This window comes from Polypterus senegalus, chromosome 6, assembly GCF_016835505.1.
Source record: "Polypterus senegalus isolate Bchr_013 chromosome 6, ASM1683550v1, whole genome shotgun sequence".
Taxonomy (NCBI): Eukaryota; Metazoa; Chordata; class Cladistia; order Polypteriformes; family Polypteridae; genus Polypterus; species Polypterus senegalus.
The window spans coordinates 174,715-195,316 of NC_053159.1; the positions used below are offsets into that span (position 1 = coordinate 174,715).

General features: G+C 51.8%; 2 protein-coding genes across 2 annotated transcripts; one reads left to right on the forward strand and one right to left on the reverse strand.

The window, feature by feature from the left end:
* Window positions 1-324: 324 nt before the first annotated feature.
* LOC120530695 (MYCBP-associated protein-like) lies at window positions 325-15,930 on the forward strand. Its single transcript, XM_039755121.1, has 15 exons — window positions 325-578; window positions 894-945; window positions 1,304-1,362; window positions 1,446-1,543; window positions 1,955-2,066; window positions 2,142-2,334; window positions 2,520-2,707; window positions 10,461-10,607; window positions 10,716-10,814; window positions 10,925-11,052; window positions 11,408-11,523; window positions 13,138-13,241; window positions 13,903-14,106; window positions 14,431-14,492; window positions 14,592-15,930. The coding sequence occupies exons 1-15, from the start codon at window positions 531-533 to the stop codon at window positions 14,638-14,640; spliced, it is 1,659 nt and encodes a 552-aa protein (XP_039611055.1). The 5' UTR covers window positions 325-530; the 3' UTR covers window positions 14,641-15,930.
* LOC120530696 (E3 ubiquitin-protein ligase TRIM63-like) lies at window positions 15,916-17,422 on the reverse strand. Its single transcript, XM_039755122.1, has one exon. It carries the CDS (start codon window positions 17,238-17,240, stop codon window positions 16,170-16,172), a length of 1,071 nt encoding a protein of 356 aa, XP_039611056.1. The 5' UTR covers window positions 17,241-17,422; the 3' UTR covers window positions 15,916-16,169.
* Between the last annotated feature and the right edge of the window lie 3,180 nt (window positions 17,423-20,602).

Sequence of the window (20,602 nt, forward strand, 5' to 3'; positions counted from 1 at the left end):
TCTCTGTACACTTGGGTACCCAATGGAACTCTTGGCCCGGCTGCTGCCCTCCTGACACGCTGTCTGCATTTCATGGATTTCACTCATTTGACAAGACTGGTGTGCCCCCTGGTGTCTGTCCATGTGCAGCGTCACTTTGCCCCCTAGAAGTTCTGTTAGCTGGCCCTCTGCTTTATGCCAGGCAGCACCTCCCAACTGTCCTGATGCCCAGCACTGTGGCCTTTTCATTTTGCCTCTTCAAGATGCCCACAACTTCCTGGGCATGGTCTTCTCTTCAGATGGCACAGTGTCCTGGCTGCAGCACCTTCGGGGCTTGGCAGGTTCTCCATGTTTTATATAGTGCCTTTCACAATGGGGCACCTGTGGAGGTCAGGTGGACTGAGGTGCCAAATGGGAGCAGTTGGCATCATGGGGGAGATATGAAATGGGGTCTACCTTTCACAAGGAAGCAACACCAAAGTGAAGGCATTAGGCTGTGAAGGTGTCAAGGCGCTATATAGCTCAGCCTCTCCTCTCATCTGTTTCAGAAGATGAAGTGGCTGCATTTACTGCGGAGGAGGAGTCGCCGGTGCCCACGGGTAAAGTGATGCCAGCCAGAGCAGGCTGAGGGTCGGGGCAATTGGGCATGGAGTGGCACCAGGGCACAGCTGGGCACACATGGACAAAATCTGACAATGTGGGGATCAAACTGGTGGGGATGTCACTGGGATGTGGGCACGCAGAGCTGTCATCCACTTGGGTTTAGGGACAAACCTGGAAGCTGAAATGTCTGCTGTGCCTCCGTGCTGACATCACCCCCCAGCCTGCTCCTCCCTGGCCGGCCACCGGCTCAAATGAGTGCCACCTGGTGCCCCGCCTCTCTCACCAACTTGGCCTTCATTTCCCCCCACCAGGCCGACATGAAGAGGAGGGCAGATGAACATCCCAAAGAGAACGCCGAGCAAGGTGAGAGTGGCACACGACTGAGTTGTGGGGGCCGCAGCCCGCCCTGGCAGCACTATGTGTTGCCAAGAGGGGGCACACTCAGATGGCCCCGCCTTTATTTTATATAGCGCCTTGTTGCAGAGTGAGTGACAGGGCCAGAATCGGCCAGCCATGTCATCGTTTGCCAAAACTGAGCGGACCCCCCGTACCAAATGGTAAACGGCAGAGCACAGAGGCTTCTCGGGGTGTTTGTGGAGTGTTGAAAGACGCTATAAAGACCGCAGACCACTGCCCTCATGACGGCAACAGACAAGGGCTGGGCCATTGTGGCCGACTGGCACCACTGCCCCTCACCCCGTCCTCTTGTGTTTGTTTCCAGAGCCCGACGACAGGCTGGCAAGTGAAGATGAGCTCCAGGAGGACGGTGCCAAAGGGAAGGTGGGTGGGGGGCCTGCCCGAGGGGACAGGGCCCCAGTGCCGTGAGTCTCACTACGATGAGTGGCTTTGTGTCGCCCTGCCAGGTACCGGGCATGGACCGCCTGTCCATCATCCTGACGGAGAAGCGAATCAGGAAGGAGCAACTGGCGACCGAGCAATCGCTGCAGGAGGAGTTTGAGAGGTCAGTGACGGGCACCTCTGATATGGCGGTGCCTCTCGGTGGTCCACGGTGTGGGTGAGGAGGCCAATGACGCTGTCCACTCGCTGACCAAGCCGTGAAGTGTCTTGGGGGTCCTCACGGGCCTCCCCTCTGTCAACAGATCGACCCTTACCTTGGCATTATAGGCAGCTGTTCACTTGGCGAGGCTGGTGCTGGTCACTTGGCCTCCACCGGCCACTGCTGACCCTGGACTGGTGTGGCATTCGCTTTGCTTTGACCTCCGCAAAAGTCTGTCCAGATGCCCCTCGTTGGCAGTGAGGTAGAGGCTGGCGGTGGCCACCTGGGCACTAGAGGGCGCCCCCAGAAATTGGGGGTCTGCAGCAGCACTCGAGGGCTTGAGGTGGGCCACCTAATGAGCCCTTTACCTTTCAGGGAGTTCCTGGAGGAGGAGTACCCTGAGCTGCTGCTGGACCGCATCCTGGAGCCCACCCTGATGTTCAACGGGAAGCCCGACAGCTGGATCCAGAGCTACGCCTCATACCAGGTAGCCTGGCGTGGGCCACCAGAGTGACTGCCCGAGGCGGAGTGCCCTCTCACCCGTGCACATCTTCTTTTGCAGATGCCCACCAACTACATCATGGAGCTCGTCTTCGAGGCCTTTGAGAACGTGACGGCCACATCTTGCATTGAGATCCTCAACAATGCACCCACGGTCATCTACTACAGCTGGTGCCCGCTGCCACACGTGCCAAGCTTCAAGGAGGCACACAGCCTTGTCAAAGTGCAGCGCTTCTACTTCAACATGAACTCAGGTGGGTGCCAAGTGACCCATCCACCTTCCCGCTCCACCCTGCTGGGCCTTCTGGTGACCCAAGGTGTAGAATGGTCACATGTTGATCACGAGGGGGTCATTGGTGTCTCCTCCGGGTCATCTGTAAAATTGGACAAGGGGGCACACTGCCCAGCGCCATCCACAGCCGCGTCCTTTTTACCACAGGTGTCATCCTCCCAGGAGACAAGCAGCAGATCCTCTTCTCATTTAAGTCACCTGACGCGGGCATCTTCAGTGAGTCCTGGCAAATGTCGACATACCCGGCTCTGCCCGGGGGAGCGGGCATCGAGGTGAAAATGCGCGGCGTCGCCCTTCACATCGACTTGACGGTGGCAGTCTGGCGGGAGATCGAGGTAGGTCGAATGATTAGTGATGTTGATGGGGCACACGGTGGGCAGCTTATTAACATCAAGTGGAGTTCTGAACTCTAACTAACGTCTTACTGTCCACCACACCACTTGGTCGCTTATTCCAAGTGTCTGTCGTTGTTTGTGTAAAGAAAAACCTCCTGATGTTTGCGTGAACTTCACTCTTCACAGGTTTAAGGCTGTGTCCCCGTGTTCTTGGTGGCCTCATTTTAAAGTCACCGTCTCGACCCACTGGACTGATGCCCTTCATCATTTTAAACACTTCACTCAGGTGGTCTCCTCTTCATCTCCTGTATAGAGATGCTCAGCTCTTTTAATCTTGACTCCTAACTCATCCTCTTTAGCCCCCTGTAGTCAGCCTAGTTGCTCTCCTCTGGACCTTCTCTAGTGCTGCTATGTCTTTATGGAGACCCCAACTGTACCCAGGACTCCAGATGAGGCCTCACCAGTGTGTTATAAAGCCTGAGCAGATCCTCCTGTGACTTGTACTCCACACGTCAAGGCGCTATATAACATGACACTCAGTGAGCCTTCTTAATGGCTTCTGAACACTGACTGGCAGTCGATAACTTAAAGTCCACCACGACTCCTAAAACCTTCTCATAAGGTGGACTCTCAACGTTCAGACCCCCATTGTGTATTCAAACCTCACATTTTTACTTCCTATTTGTAATTCTTTATATTTACTGACATTAAATTTCATCTGCTGCCACAAATCTACCCACGCCTGTCTGCTGTCCAAGTCCTTCTGTGATGATATAACGAGATTGAGATTATCTGCTAATCCACCTGTCTTGGTATCATCTGCCAACTTCACCAGCTTGTTCCTTATATTCCTATCTAAATCATTTATATATTTTAAAATAGCAGCGGCCCCTCACTGCCCCCTGCTGGTCACCACTCTTAACATCAGCCAGTTCTGATGAGGTTCCTCACACCATCGTCACCCTCTGCTTGCTGTGTCTGTGCCAATTCTGCACCCATCTAAAAACATCACCCTGAACTCCCACTTCTTTTAACTTGATGCCAACCTCTCATGTGGCACCTCATCAAATGCTTTCTGAAAGTCCTCATCAATCATCTCATCTGCTCCTCTCTGGTCGTCTCCTTTTGTTTCCTCCTCATAGAACTCCAGCCTGTTAGTAAAACACGACCTCCCTCTTCTGAGCCCACGCTGACTGTCCTGTCCTTGCCATGTGTTGCTCCATCTTCTCCTTAATAATTCCTTCCATTCATTTTCCTGTGATGCCCGTTAAGCTTACTGGCCTGTAGTTGCTCTGATCTGCCCGCTCACCCTTTTATATAACGTGATGATATTTGATATTTTCCAGTCCTTCAGAATCTCTCGAGTGCTCTGTGACTTCCTAAAATCTGTGTCAGTGGTTTCTATCTGAACTCGAGTGTAAACCTGATCTGGTCCTGGGGCCTCACGTATAATCGGTGGGTTTCCACGCTCAAATCACGATGTATAAAACCTAAACTTGGCGTAAAGCTGCACACATTTCCACAGTAGCTCATACCCTAGCGTACACAAGTTCTTCTCTCGGTTTTGCAGACTGGCAGCGCCCAGCGTCAAAGCAGTGCTACTGTTCCTGTGTGGCTTCCCTTTCTTTTTCAGATCCACATCCCTGACGCGGCTTTATAAATACACTGAAATTAACCGCATATTGTTTATTAGTTTAAGGCATCTGATTGTAATTAACGTGTAACAATATAATGAGCACAGAAAGGCCAAACTATTCTAAATACCATAACTGCTTTAGCATTGTTACTCTCACTGCACCACCTTCTTCTTCTCCTTCTCTCAGCTGCTCCCGTTAGGTGTTGCCACAGCAGATCATCTTTCTCCATATTCCTCTCACTGCACCACTCGGAGTATTTCTATCGCTGTATCTGAGTGGGAATCACAGATCTACAGCAGCTGATCGAGAAGAGAATTATCAGTATACAGCATCAAGCACACGCTGCCTCAGCCATGCGCACAGTCTATTTGAACTGCTCTCATACGACAAACACTTCAGAGCCTTTCCTGTACGGACCTCGCGGTTCACAAACCAAGAGCTCTAAACGCACTCAGTCAGCCATCAGGTGCTCCTTGTAGACCAGTTAGGACTTATTAGTACAATCGCCTCACTGGAAACTTACACTACAGTTCTAATATCGCACAACCTGAGCCACTTTATAAAGCGGGTATTTACTTATGATGACAATATCATTTTTAAGATGAAATGCAGCAAAATATGTTTATTATATTATACAGATAAAACTTCATTTAAATAATCTGGATTGTTAATAATTAAACGTGAAAACACGGGTCTAGCGAGGATCTGGCGCTCCGTTCGTGGATTGTTTCTGCCTTGCGTTGTATTCTTATTGTGGCTGGAAGGACAGATGGATAGAATAATTAAACACGTACTACGAAGATATTTCAATGTTCTCTAAAGGTTTTGAAGAATCGGTGTTCTGAGCTTACAGATGGCTTAACGTCCATTACAGAGCTGATTGTGTGGCGATTGGGTGTTTGGAGAAAGAAAAGTAAGGACAGGAATTGGACGTTAGTACGTCTGAGAGAGACAGACCTGCTGCAGTAAAGTATTTGATCGAAGGTCGCGCACGGCGCAGCACTCCTCTTACAGGAGGCAGGACCAATCACTGGACGGGACGCCAGCTCACCACTATCACTGCACCACCGTCATGTTCCCACGTTTAATAACACGCTTTAACTCCTATCATCACGACAACGACATCACGTATACATCTCAGTATTTAAATGATTCAAAGAACTGTAATATCACGAATGTCATGGACTCTGTGTCCTGTCGGAGGAAGAGAGCGTAGTGAGTCACGCACAGAAGATCAAATACAACACAAAGCATTTAACGTGCGACTTTAGTGACGATGGGATTGAGAGACTAGGAAATGAGACGATTTTAAGATGAAGTTTACGATGTTCTGCTTTAATGACAAATAAACTACCTGATTAAAGTTGACATTTCGTGCTTTTTTCAAACTGTGTGCCTATTTTTTTTTTTTCTCTGTACCCTAATAAGTTTTCATGTGACACTCAGACGGTGGACTACGACTCCCTTTTCACGGCGACTTTGAGATCTGACAGCTTCGTTTTTATTTTGTCACTGTGCGACTTTGTCAACTTGAGCTTTCGAGTTTCTCCAACACGCTGCGTCACTCGATCAGCTGCCTTTAGTTGTTTGTCTCACTGTTTGAACCAACAAGCAGCGCGTCGTTCTGTTCTAACACAACCGTTCTAATCGCACCCTAATGTTGGTTTGAAAGGAGCCCACTGATACCAATCTGTTCTTTTTAATTAATGATGTATCATAGATGTGGCGTTTATTCTGCCTACTTAACTTTTAGCAACGTTACTCGAACTCGAACTCAAACTCCAGATGTTGTTGTTCTGCTATCAGAATTCATTTGTTTGGCTTTCAGCAGATGGTGTTTTCATATTTTTGATTCTTGTTTTCTTTTTTTCACATCTTTGTGCCCCCCTTTTTGTTACTTTGCTCCCCCTTGTTATTACTTTGCGCCCCTTGTTACTTTGTGCCCCACTTGTTGTTACTTTGCCCCTTTTTGTTACATTGCGCCCCCTTTTTGTTACTTTGCCCCCCTTTTTGATACATTGCGCCCCCTTTTTGTTACTTTGCCCCCCTTTTTGTTACTTTTGTGCCCCTTTTTGTTACTTTGTGCCCCCCTTTTTGTTACTTTTGCACCCCCTTGTTATTACTTTGCGCCCCCTTTTTGTCACTTTGCGCCCCCCAGGTTGAGAGCCCACTGATCCACTTGGTATTCGTGTTTTTCCCATCGTCTTTTCACAGAAGGCTGATCTTAATGGCTATTTATATTGATTTGCATATTCAAAGAGGCGTCATTCTGGGAGGAGTCGGGGCGGGGCAGCAGGCGTGTGCACGTGTGTTACTTTCCCTGCTGACTGGGATTCATGGAGCGCAGGGACGTGGAAGTTTGTGTATGCGCAGACTCGTGCCTCTGGATTTTTCTGTGCGTCCGCACATTTTGGCTTTTGTGCACACGTCCTTCATGTTAGGGTGTGAATTGTACGCACGCCGTTCTGCAGGAGGCCCTGGTGCTCTGTTTGATTTCATCTCATTTAATCATCGCAGCTCTTCTCTCTCTTTATCATTTCCAAACCCCTCCGTACCTCCTTAGTAGTCCCTGTTACTGCTCCGAGGTTATCGTCTTGTGAAGACCTGAGAATGAAGCAAGTTGAGCTCCTCGGCTATTTCACTGTCTGTGTCTCTTAATCCTCTTTACTCTTCCTGACGCCCTTCGCCTCCTCCTTGACTCTCCTCTTACTCTTAGGAGTCTCTTGTGCTCGTCTCTCTCCTTATCGGTTATTCCTCTCCACTGTCTTTTAGCCCCCCGATGTCCTCCTTAATGGCTGCCCTCCTGTTCTCATGCGGTATTCACTTTGCACTCCTTAGTCTTATTTGTCTGTTTCTTCCTTTGCAACTTCTTTTTTTAAATCTTTATTAATCCGCCGTGGAGTTTCTTTTAGTTTCCTGTGAGTTTCTTATTTTACGTCTGCATCCGTCCTGCGTTACGTTTCTAAACCTCTGATCTCCGTCTCTCCTCCCTCGACTTTGTCACATCTGCTCAGAATGTTAGTTCAGTTTTAGTCTTCGCATCTGCACTCCTACAAAAGACTGAGAACTGTGAGACCTCCTGGTCACGTGACCCTAGTGGTCCAATCGCCTCGAGACCCCCACTTCTCTCCTGATTATTCCAGAGTACTAAATCCAGTCAGGCGGCCCACATTGATTGGCTCCTTAACTCTTTTAGGGCGGATGTCGACTTTTGTCGACAGGAGGGGTTGAGGGCGAATGTCGACTAAAGTCGACATCCAGGGATAGAGGGCGATAATCAGCTGTTAATGGCGACAAATCTCACTGTCACGTCACAGGCATTCCCTCTGTGCTTGGAAGAATGATAGACTCGTTGACTCGGCAACTAATCCTAGCGTGTGCGTGAGTTGCGAAATGTAAACAATGGCAAGATGGTATCGACATGTGACAATGGAGCGAGGCGAGTGCAGAAAAGAAAACACTCGGCAGACAATGACAATGTTTTGCGCATTATCGCGGAGTCGGACTCTGATTTTTCAGAATCGGATTTTATTGACAGTGATCAGGAGATCGAGCAAGAGAGTGAGAAGCCGGCATCAGCTGATCAAACACCAGCCGATGCCGCGCCAGCAGATCTGCTGCCAGCTGAGCGCTTCGCGCAGCCGATGCATCTACAGCAAGGTTCGCGTGGGATAAATACACAGACATTGATCCGTTGAGAGCCGAGCTGGCTACTGGACTTCACAAGACGGCATGGCTTGCTGTTGGACACGACAGATCACCAGCTGCTGTACTTCAGGCTGCTCTCTCCTGATGCTGCTTTTCAGCTACCGTCAGACGAGATAAACAGGTGGGCAGAGAAATTTTTTCAATCGCGGGCTGCGTTTGAATCACATTCTCGTTTTTCAAAGTGTAAACACACAACAAAAGACGAGATGAAGCGTGCTGTGGTATTACAAATAGAGATGGGACAGAACTGGTGATATAACTTCAGGGAGCATTGGTCCAAACGTGCTTTGTCCCCTGGTGGCTTTGGACAGGTTATGTAGCATGGTGATAGGTACAATGTGCTGCTGCAAAGTTTGATTCACTTCTGTAATAAACAGAAGCAAATCCCATGGGGTGAGCCAGGCTATAATGCCATGCATAAAGTTCATAAAGTTTCAGAAGATGAAAAGAGGTGACAATACGGTTTTCATGCGGGCAGAAAACTTGGTGGCAGTGGAATGGCACAATGGCAAAAGGGTGACTTGTCTCTCTACAGCACACACTAACAATATATGTGAGAAAGTGCAGCAACAGACAATTGAAAAGTAGGCACCAAAGCAACACGTATTGTGAGCAGTGCAATGTGGCAATGACTGAAATTGGCTGCTTGGACCGAGATCAGACTTTGCAGGACTTTGCTGTGTAAAATGTATGTGATATGTATGTGAAATCATAGAGTATGCAGGCTCATACAACATGCAAGACAGTAATATTTGTCAAAAGTAAATATTTTTTGTTGATTTGATATGTTAAACAATTGCTTTGTGTTCTTTTTTAAAAAATGTTAGTTTTTGGAAAAATATTCAGCCCTGGGAGATAAGAAAAAAAAAAAAAATTAGCCCTAAAAGAGTTAACGTGCGTGTGCTGTGATTGCGCCTCTCTCTGTAATAGTTACCCGTAGCCTCTCCCTTTGAGGACCTTCATCCTGCACTTTCTGCTAATTGCACTTCTGCTCAGACCTAAGCTGCATTTCGTTGCCCTGTACTTGTGTAATGACAATAAAGTGGCATCTAATCTCTTGTGCTGCTCCAGCTGTGAGGTGATCCCAGTTAATATTTGGATAATTCAAGTCCCCCGTGACTCTAATACACACTCCTACAATATTCCCTAATGTTTTCCAGGCGAAGCCAGACGTCCTCACTAAGATGGGCTCAGCGTCCAACTGAAGAGGACTGACATTTAAATCCTGTTTGGCATAAACGGCAACCCCACCTCCTTTTCTGTTCTGTCCGTCCTTCCTAGTGATGTGTATCCATCCATCCATCCATCCATCCATTTTCTAACCCGCTGAATCCAAACACAGGGTCACAGGGGTCTGCTGGAGCCAATCCCAGCCAACACAGGGCACCAGGCAGGGTGCCAACCCACCGCAAGGCACACACAAACACACCCACACACCAAAGGGCCAATTTAGGACCACCAATGCACCTGACCTGCATGTCTTTGGACTGTGGGAGGAAACCCACGCAGACACGCGGAGAACCCGGGAAGCAAACCCAGACGGGTCTCCTAACTGCGAGGCAGCAGCGCCACCCACTGCGCCACCATGCCGCCCCTAATGTGTATCCCTCATCGCCATCTTTGTCATTTAGCCAGGTTTCCGTTATTCTTCTAATATCATAATTGTGCTCCTCTACATGCGACTCCGACTCGCTTCCCTTATTTCTGATCCTTCTAGCATTATGCCAAGCTCTTTTAATGTGGCACTCCTTCTACATTTAAATGTTTGCCTAAAAGTGACATTACTATGCCTTTTTATTTCTACCCGTCGTTTGTTCTTCTGAGTTCAGATCTAACATCCTGGCCCCCCGATCCTCGACTGGCCCACACATACACCTCCCCAGTACATTGGTGCCCCTCCAGTTCAGATGTAACAGGTCGGTCCCATCTGTTCCAAAAGGAATCCCAATGCCCCATGAACCCGTACCCTTCTACCCTGCACCAAGATTTGAGCCACGCGTTAAGCCTTCTAATCTCCTCAATCTTACCTGGACTGGCGCGTGGCACAGGCAGAACTTCGGACAAGACTACCTTGTCAGTTCTGCTCCTCATCTTGGCACCTAACTCTTTGAATTTGGACCGCAGGACTGACAGACCACCCTTATTTATGAGATGCCAGGGGTTTTCATTGAGCCACTCCATTCAGGGTCAACAAAAGAAATCCTCATTTTGTGCAAGGCAGTTGCATGGTGCCTATCCAAGTGGTACACCAGGCCATGTGATGAGTTTGGTTCAACTGGCAGGCCAGCCCGGTGGACGCCGTCATTGAGTAAGCCGTGCTGCCCATGGATGTCGCCATTCAACTTAAGATGCCCGGTGGCACATGTGTTTGCCTCTGACTTCTAACATGCCATCTTTGTACCCAACAGCAAGAGCTGCAGGCCAAGGAGGACCAGAGGATGGTGGTGCAGATCGTGGATCGCATGCTGGCCGGGGTCTGCACTCCTCACCGGCCGAGCTCTCCGGCGAGCACCTACCTCACGCAGGAGGATGTCTTCCAGCGGCAGAACCCAAGGGTAAGGGTGCGTCGCCACGGGCAACATCGTGTGGACACCGGCTGTCACCTGCTCGAAGCCCCCCCAGTGGCCTGAGGTTAACCGACTTGTCCTTTGTGTCCACCACAGCTTCACTACGTCCACACGGCAGTGGAGAACCTGAAGGTGCTGTGGAGCCGATGGATCGGACCCGGCGAGTGGGACCTGAACGTCACGCACTTCAAGCAGGTGAGTGGTCAGCCTCGAGTGTGACCCGAGACCCTGGACGGCTGTGTCCAGAATGGCCCACCTCTGCCAGCCTGGGGTCCTCTTCTTACTGGGCTGGTCACTCGTCACAGGCCATCCTCGGCACCAAGGCGGACAAGCAGGAGTGGCTGGAGGAAGCCCTGCCGGAGATCAACAGCTGCGTCATGGAGCTCAGCAGGCCTCAGTATGCCGTGCACACGGACCTCTTCTACCACATCTGGTGAGTTGGCGGAGGGGTCTTATGTGGGGCTGGCCTCGGCGCCTTGCACATCAGTTCTTGCAACACAGAGAGCAGCTGTTAAGCAGATTTTATGTAGCGCCTTTCACGTCCATCTGTAATGTCTAGTGCTTTACGTATCTGCCGGCCCCTCTGTTATATAGCGCCTTTCATATCTAACCTGAGTGCCCCTTTTGGGTGCCCACGCCATAGTTCTCTGGGCCAGCTAGCTTGTAGTTACCCTTCTGCCCTCTAGGTGGCAGCACATGAACCTTTGGTTCCAGGGGACCCTCTGGGAGTGTTCCAGTGGGCACCTGTGTCACACTGCTAATGACCGCCTCGTGTCCCTCCTTTGCAGTCTTGAGCTGTGGCGAGAAGTGATTGACAACATGGTCGGGCACGCCAGGCTGCTTAGGCAGCTTCTGGGCATCACAAAGAAGGACATCTGGGTGGAGGAGCTGCAGGAGAACACCCGTAAGTGGAACGCCAGCTTTAAGCGCTCTTTGTGATGCCCGTTTGGGCTTCCGTTGAAATGAGTGAGAGGGTCATGAGGCACCTGTAAGGGGCACCCGGATCAGTCAGCCGTGGGACAGGAGTGGGCCAGAAGGAGGAGAACAGCAACATTTATTTCTATAGCGCATTTTCATACAAAATAGAAATGTAGCTCAAAGTGCTTAACATAATGAAGAACAGAAAAATAAAAGACAGAGTAAGAAAATAAAATGAGTCAACATGAATTAACACAGAATAAGAGTAAGGTGGTCCGATGGCCAGGGGGGACAGAAAAAACAAAAACAAACTCCAGACAGCTGGAGAAAAAAAAATAAAATCTGCAGGGGGTCTGAGGTCACGAGACCACCCAGTCCCCTCTGGACATTCTACCTCGCATCAATCAAACAGTCCGCTTTGGATTAGGGTTCACGTGGAAGGACTTGATGATGATGGTGGTGGTCACGTGGACTTCTGGCTTTCAGTCCATTATTGTTGGAGCATCAGGATACTTTGAGTAGGTGGAGGTGGCGCAGGAAAGAGAAACAAGAGAGAGTTAGGGTCAGTATGGATTTTAGAGCCACCATGAATAGTAGTGATGATGAATTGAACGTCCAGAGTATCAGGATTAAACTAAAATGAAGTTACGAGGAGGCCATGTTACAGTAACGTGTTTTCAGCAGTGCTTTAAAGAGCTCCGCCGTGTCAGCCTGGTGAATTCCTACTGGCAGGCTGTTCCAGATTTGAGGTGCCTAACAGCAGAAGGCTGCCCGTCTGCCCGCCTCACCACTCCTGTTAAGTTTAGTTCTTGGAATTCTACGGAGACGCTCATTTGAGGATCTGAGGTTACGATTTGGAGTGTAAGACGTCAGACATTCTGATATATAAGATGGCGCAGATTATTGAAGGCTTTATAAACCGTAAGCAGGATTTTAAAGTCAATCCTGAATGACACAGGTGACAAGTGTAGTGACACTCAGACTGGCGTGATGTGCTCGGATTTTCTTTTCCTAGTTAGGATTCTAGCAGCTCCATTCTGCACTCGTTGTCACTGATTTACGTCTTTTTTTGGTGGTCCTGTGAGGAGTGCGTCACAGTAATCTAGTCGACTGAACACAAACGCGTGAATTAATTTCTCAGCATCTTGCAATGATATAAGAGGTCTAACTTTTGTTGTTTCTTAAGAATTTTTAAGAATGTTTCAGAATGTGCCACCCTCGCCACCCACTCTGTGTGTGTGTGTGTGTGTGCCACATTGCTGCAGAAGACCTTCACAGCAGCCATGGTGGCACTGCATTGAAGCAGGTGACAAGTGGCAGCACTCGGTGACCTATCTGTTGGCATTGTGCTCAAACTGGCCTACTTCACCACACTTTTGCCAACCAATACTGTACCTGGCATACAGATAGGTGGCCAGAGAGGAAGCATGGAGGATTATGGGGGACCGAGACCCAAAATCAGGGTGGGAGCGGGCTGCAGTGATTGGCAGGAGTGACCGGGGTGGGCAGGCCAACAGCCTTGGGCCCTCATAGGGTATTTTCACTTGCCCTTGGGCGCTGGCACTGCCTGTTCACCCGACATCTCCTGTTTCTCCTGCAGTGAATGAGGAAAGCGAAATCTCAGCGGATGCCACCCAGAGAGCCAAGGCCAAGAGCGATAAAGCGGACAAGAAAGACAAGGAGGACAAGAAGGCCAAGAAGCCGGTAAGAGTGCTGACTGGGCTCAAGGCCACCATCTGTCACCCAGTGTGGACCAGTCCGTCCTCCCTGTGCTCTGTGCCCCTCACTCATTTATTTTGGCCTTCCCCTTCAGTGGGTGAATGAGACGAGATGGAGCCCAGCATTATAAACTGGCAATGCCCTGGCACTTGGGGTGCCCATCTCTTACTGCCATACATCCCTATTGAAGGCTCCTGTCACCTTTGTCCCCTGTTCATTTGTAAATCTGAACTCATAGGACTGTGGCACTATATTGCTGTGGCATGTGGGCTGCTGTGCCAGTGATGTCACTCAGTGTCCACTGTAGTGAATGCCACGGCCACGCAGAGTTTAATTTTTGCTCCTTTTAGACCCCAGACCCCCACTGGCCATCTCATGTGACCCACTGAGCTCACAGTAGCAGCAGTGGTCACTCTGAGGTCCCTTCATCTGAGCACAGGCTGCCTGTCTCCTTCTGTGCCCCCGTCCCCCAAATGCTTCCTGGCCAGCTGTGGGATATTTGGGGTCTCAGCAGGACTTGCTGTCACGGGTGCTAACCATCTCCCCACCACTAGGGGGCGGCCACAGTGTGCACCTCTTGAGCCCCTCCCACTCTGGGGGGCTTTGGTCAGTGACACCCTAACAGCTGCCCATTTTTGTCTTCCAGCCCCCCGCCAAGAAGGGAAAAGGGAAAGAGAAGAAGGTGGCAGTGAAAGGCTCAGCAGCAGTGCCCACCAGCAAGGATGGCACGCCCGCCGTCGAGAGCCCAGAAAGCAGGAAGTGTGAGGAGGACCAGCAGCAGCAGCAGCAGCAGTTCCAGCAGATGCAGTCCGTCCTTCAGGAGATTTACACCAACGAGCTCAAGATTCAGGTGGGCATCGACAACCGGGACACCAGCGTGGGCACACAGCCTGGGCCTCTGCAGGAGCCGCCCACCTTCTGAGTTCAGCTGGTGCAGGACGGGCTTGGCAGAGGCCAACTCAGGGAAGGATGCCAGTCCACCAAAGGGCACCCTCGTGCATACCAGGCGCATCAGCTGTGGGGTCAGTGACCGGGCTGAGGCTTGAACCAGAGTCCCTGGAGCTGTGACCTGCGTACTGTTTTGTAAAAGCCGTAGGGAATGTCACCCTGTGGCCACTCTGATGACCCTCAGTGGCCATCTTTTCTTCTTCTTCTTCTTCTTCTTTCTGCTCAGGTCAAAGGTTTGCTCATGTCGATGGTGGAGAAGATGAGCAACTTGTTTGAAGAAGTGAGAAAGTAAGTGTGGGCACCTCGAGAGCTGGCAGATGGCAGCATGCGGCTCGTCCGCTGCCCAACATCCTGGGCATCAATCCGTTTTGTTCCTCTTCTTTTTAGATACGAGCCTTACAAGGGACAGCAGCTGGCACCAACCCTTTGTTTCTAAACTGCCAACCATCGCACCCTTGGCCCGGGGGATGACCACCCACAAAGCCAGCTTTGTTCAGAGCAGGACAACGAGGGAATGATGCCACTCATCATGGATGTGCGTAAAATGGGAAGAACCTGATTATGATGGTGCCCCCTCAGCCTGGCAGAGCCATACAGCATTTGAAAGGAACTATAATGGGCACTACGTCACTCGATGCTGGACTGTGTGGCGACATTTATGGGCCAAACTGGACACTGATTCATCAGCAGCTACAGGCCACAAGGTGGGCATCTCACGTGCCACTTGTGCCACCCTTCCACTAAAATTAAAATGTGACTAGAGTGCCATGGGGTACAAGGGGTGTGGGTGGACAGACCACCTGTGCCCGCTGCTATGCAGGTTTTCTTCTGAACCTTCCAAATGACCCACTCATGTGACCTGGCTGGTGATCAAAAGCTTGGGGAGTCCTTGAGACTTCTGGATGGGCAAGATGACCAGCTTGTCTATCTGATGTCCTCTGCACCGCACCCTGACTCTGTGTGAGCATGAGACCCTACCAGCTGTGCCAGCTGAACTCCAGTCCAGGTGCTGCGCCACGTAATGTGCCGTTGTCTTGTGAGAAAACATAATGGGCACAGCGGGCAAGCATTTCACAGACTAATGTGACTCAAACCCAAGGAGGTCACTGCATCCTACTGGCCAAGCTGTTGTCCAGGTGGCACTCTCTGCTTTGCCCACCCTTTCATTTTTTCTCCCAGGTATCCATTTCCCTCAGTTGGCACTGGCCTGGCCTTTTGCCTCTCAAATCCTGCCCATGTTGGCACCATGGCTGACAAATGTGCCCTGGTAAGAGGGTGAAGTCAGATAGGTGGCCTGTCTCTAAGAGAGAGAGTTGGTGGTAGAGTGGGCAGATGGCCGAGCTGATGGTGTGCCCTCCATTGGCTGGGTGTGCTGGACCAGAGCTTTGTGGCTGTCACCATGGCTGGCAGCTTCATTATTACAGTATATAGCACCTTTGCACTATTGTCACATTGGTAGTTAAAGTCAACCTTGTGCACCTGAACAGTGTACCACACATGGCCACCCACTGGTGCCACAGTAGACACAATGACGCACGACACAGGTGCCCAGATGTGTAGCACCTTTCCATTGAGAACCAGTGGGACCTTTACAACTTTACATGGCTCCCCTATGATGAGAGCTGTGCCCGGTGACACTGGTCACTTTATATAGCGCCTTTCTGAGGCAGGTGGGCAGAGGGCAGTCAGACAGACAGACAGCGCAGGCGCCTCCACTTCTCACGTTATGTTTTATTTCTGTACCCCCCACTCCGCCCGCCATCAAGCCCATCAGTCCGGGGCATCATTGGCCCCCTCGGCTTGTTTCAGCGCAGCTCTTCGGCGCCCCCGTGCGCCTCGTTTCAGGGTCGATTTTTTTTTTTTTTTTTTTTTTTTTTAAGATTTTTCTTCTGCCCATGTGCTGGACTGCGCCAAACACCCTCCCCCCCAAACCCCCCCAGATACCCCCAAAACCACTGGCAGGCCTCAACCCTCCATGTCCCTCAGTTCCTGCGCGGCGTCCTCGAAGCGCTCGGCGCCCTCGCCGTCAAAGTCCAGGCTGCGCAGCGCCGCCTCTGCCTGCTCCGTGCCCACTGCGCAGTGCCAGTGCTTCTTTCCCTCCCAGTCCGACTTGGGCACGGGAAGCGGTACCCGCTGGGCGGCCGTCCTGATCCGTGCTAGGAGCTCACCGGACGTGAGCAGAAACAAGGCTGCCGTGGCGTCGGGGGGCTGCTCCTCCACGGCTAGCAGGGCGGTCTGCAGCAGAGCTGCGATGTCCCGCTGCGCCCCCTGGTGGCGCTCTATCAGGCCGCGCACGGTCTCCAGCTGGGCCTCCTCCTTCTGCGCGACCTCCAGCAGCAGCGCCGCTCTCTTCTCGTGCAGGACCCCGCAGAGCGTCTCGAACCTCCCCGCTAACGTGTCCCGCTGGCGCCGGCCGCTCTCTGCGACCCTCTTAGCCAGCCCCTCGAGCTCCTCGACGACAGCCCGCGCGCCGTCCCTTCGGGCCCCCAGCGCGTCCACGGCCCGGGCCAGCTCGCCCCTCCGGCTGAGGTAGACGTCCGACAGGAGGCAGACCTCGCAGTTCTTGTGCGCCCCGAACACCTTGCAGAGGGAGCAGGTGGGCACCTGGCAGGTGCGACAGTACACATTGAGCGTCTCCTCCTCGTGCTCGGCGCACAAGGGCTCGCCGCCGCCGCCACCACCGCCGCTCGTGGACGCGCACTTGCTGCTGTCGCGCGCCTGCTGCTCCCTGCAGATGTCAACGATGTTCTCCACCAACAGGTTCCGCCGCAGCCCCCCGACCCCGTGGCGGTCCAGGTAGACCTCGTAGCGGCACGTCGGACAGCGGAACACGCCCCCCGTGTAGTGGTAGGGGTTGTGAGTCTCGTAGAGTCGGCTGGCGCAGCCCCTGCACAGGTTGTGTTGGCACGGCAGGATGAGCACCGGCTTGCTGAAGAGCTCCAGGCAGATGGGGCAGCTCAGCTGGCGCTCCAGGCTCTCCAGGCGGGGGCCGGCGGCTGTGGGGGTCCGGCCGGTCTGGTGGTCCACTCCAAGCATCCCGGCACTCGGCTGGCAAGGCAGAAATAAAGAAGTCAGATCAAAGCACAAGGGTGGGCTCCTTCTCGTCTTTTTGGCAAAGTCGCTGTCGAGCAGGTAAAGAAATGGCAGTCGTGTCGCGAGTCCTGCCAGCACCCGGCGGTCCCTCCTAATTTATAGACGGGGACAGCGCGGTAACCCGAGGACGGTCACGCGGCCAGCCGGCCGGCGGGGACACAAACAGGACATTCCGTTGTTGTTTACTTGTTATGGCGCCTTGTCACCGCTATATATGACACCGCAGCTCAACAGGCAAAGAAGAACACGAGGACAGGGACCCGGACACGGCGACAGGTGCACCCAGATGGACCTTCAAGGGTCGTGCCAGGCTTTCGTGGAAATGGATGCCAGTCGCAAAGGACGTTGAGCAACATGCGGGAAACGGCGGCACGAAAATAAGAGCAGGAGCCATAAACAGGAGCGCGTGATGCAACAAGTGGGCAACAAATGGGCACGTGGGGGAGCGCTCTTGACAACTTCAACGGCGACCCCCAGTGAGGTGGCGACTGCCGCTCGAACCCGTGACACTGACACGTTCTTCTCTCCAGCTGTCGGAGGGGCGTCACGGTCCGTTTAAAGGGTGCCTGCCGTCTGCTTAACCCTCTGATTGATTGATTGATTGATTGACGGCGGAGTGGCACTGTCTGCGTGGCACACTGGCAAGTCAACAATCGCTCTGTCACCCCGGGAATGGAATTCGAGTCAAAAGCGCTTAGCCCGGGATGCGACAAGCGGAAAGTGAAGTCGACACGATGATCTGACCATGCTTCGGGGTATAAGGCGGCGACAGCTAGTTGGCACCACGGTGGGCACCCTTGCTATATGAGCCCGGTGGTCGCTCACCAGAAAGGCCGCCGCCGAGGCATTAGTGTGGCAGTGGGATGTTAAAGGGCGATGAGTCCAGCTTCAGACCACCGCAGCTCCGTTAGACAGCCTGTTGGATCGCAGGCTTCTGTCACTTGGGTTACTTGATTTGAGGTAGACCCCCAAAAATCTTAACCATAGCATAGCGAAGTGTCATCACTGACGTATAATGTAAGGGGACAACCTCCTCAATGGAGTGGACCTCAGGTCTGCAGCTACAGTAGAGTCAGTGAGCCTGAAACTACAGGTGGCCACCCGCAGAGGGCGCACTGCGCTGCTGTGCCAACGGCGGCGATACGGCTGTGCTGCCGCCATATTGGAGCGGTCAGACCCGCGTCGAAGGTCCTGCTGAGTTCATGTGCTAAAATTAAGCTGGCGGTGACTTTCTTATTTCTCGAGCGTTTGTTACAAAATGTGCTGGCACTTGGACAGTTTTATGTGCTTATTGTTTATGAAACTTTAGTTATCAACAGCTGCAGGAAGCAGTGACGCCTCAATAAAAGAATTATGATAAAGAAATCATGAAGAAACCTGCGACCATCCTAGAGTACACCAAGGCTGGAAGACGGAGGGGCACCTCACCTGATAGAAGAGAGAACATCATATTAGAATGCAGTGAACGTCCAGAATGTGGTGGACTTGCAAAAACTGTGATGAAAATGTCACCAATCAACTGCAATGCTGCAATCCCCGATTCCTTTTGGGGTCTTTGTGTTTATTGAGTGACACGAAGTGTCCTCTCAAAGCCCAAATGTCTACACAGGAAGATGGCTTTGGAAATTCACGAGTCTGGTGAATGAAATATGAAGGGAGGGCAAACAGCAGCTGACTAACTGTGGCCATCCTGGGGGTCCAGAGAGCCAAGAGTGGCCCGCTGTGGGGCTCAGTGGCTGAGGCGGGTGGCCACAGGCAAGTTAAGAGTTAAATGAGATGTGGACTGGCCTGTCGCTCGTGAAAGGCGCTCACCATATGCACCTACTGTAACCGCTAGTGTGTGGGAGCATGGGTGCCGTGCCGTGACATCAACCGGGGCCTGAGGTGGCACCCGATGGTCTTTGTAAAGCGTGTTCATGAATTCTGTCATTGATTTATTTATTATTATTATTATTATTATTATTATTATTATTATTAATAAACCTGGAGGACGAGCACGGCTACTGCTGAAGTACGCGAGCCGACCAGCAGATGGCGCCCTTGCACCGCGTGTGCCCCGCCGGCGCCGCTTTTTCTTTTTCACGTTTAAGTCGCGGAACGAGAATTTGACACCCAGTCAATCAGTCAATCAATCAATCAGTCAGTCAATCAATCAATCAGTCAATCAATCAATGGAACGGTCAAACACTCGGCCAGTCAATCGTTTTCTTTCCTTTGGCCTTTTCGTGTTTTTCACTTTCTGTCGTTCAAGCAGCACCCTGGTTTCTGTCAGTTAGTAGGGGGCGCCACATCCGCTACTTTAGTCGAGGTGCCCACTGCACATGCCACTGCTGACCATTTCAGACCACCCCAAAACTGCCTTCTGGTGCCCCTCCTCAATCCTCAACAGGATCACCAGCATAAATGCCAATGGGGTACACGTGCCAGGCTGGTGGGTGAGCAATCACCCTTTGGGTCCCCTGACCTGCACAGATTAGGTGGCCATCAGAGTGGACTTGGGGTACCCGCAGCAGGCCTGGCACCACTCCTTGAGTGCGCTCTATGCTGCCCCTTTGCTGCCTAAGTGTCACCCCCGGTGGCCAAGGATGCTTGATTTGTCTTCTCCGGGGCCTGTTCCAGCCACAGAGGGTGGTCAGTGGGCACATCCCTACTTGCTGGCGTCTGGAGGAAGCCCACGATAACTCGGGCACAACTTGCAGAGACTCCACACCACTGGGCGAGAGTTCAGGCAGCAATGTGGCCAAACTACCCATTGTACCAGCACAGTGCCAAGCCACTCAGACATGGGGTATAGTGTCTTGGCATGTAATGGCTGACCTGGTGGGCATTAGATAAAGTGTAATATTATTATTATGAAGAGGGCCGGCCAGCAAATCTTTTATTTAGAGAAGAGAGGAGAGCAGGCAGGTACTGCCAGGGATGACACATCTAGACATGCCAGTGCTGGACGATGGGTACTGTCAGGGTGTGGGTATTATCTGCATGTGCCCTAGAGCAGGAGCACCAGAAAGGACAGACAAGCTACCCTGGCAGAATGGGCAATGTACACCAAGAGAGCCAGAGGGTAAGCAGCCATGCAGATGCCAGAAACACCCAGGCCTTCTCAAACAACAGCATCAATGCCATGGTCGGCTTGGCGGGCACACAAGGCTAATAGTGGCAGCATGCGGCCACAGACAGGAGAGGTCAGCTGGCACATCAGAAGGGCAGTGACAAAGGCGGCCATTGAGCCCCACAAGCTCGCCAGTCTTCTCCAAGATGACTTTGAGCCGAGTCCTCCTGCCCTCCATGTTGCACGGTGGCCC

Coding starts and splice junctions, on each gene's coding strand:
- LOC120530695 (XM_039755121.1), top strand. CDS start 531: ATGAAGTGGCTGCATTTACTGCGGAGGAGGAGTCGCCGGTGCCCACGG. Junction 1,544..1,954: donor CTGCAGGAGGAGTTTGAGAG/GTCAGTGACGGG, acceptor TTTACCTTTCAG/GGAGTTCCTGGAGGAGGAGT. Junction 2,335..2,519: donor CTACTTCAACATGAACTCAG/GTGGGTGCCAAG, acceptor TTTTTACCACAG/GTGTCATCCTCCCAGGAGAC.
- LOC120530696 (XM_039755122.1), bottom strand. CDS start 17,240: ATGCTTGGAGTGGACCACCAGACCGGCCGGACCCCCACAGCCGCCGGC.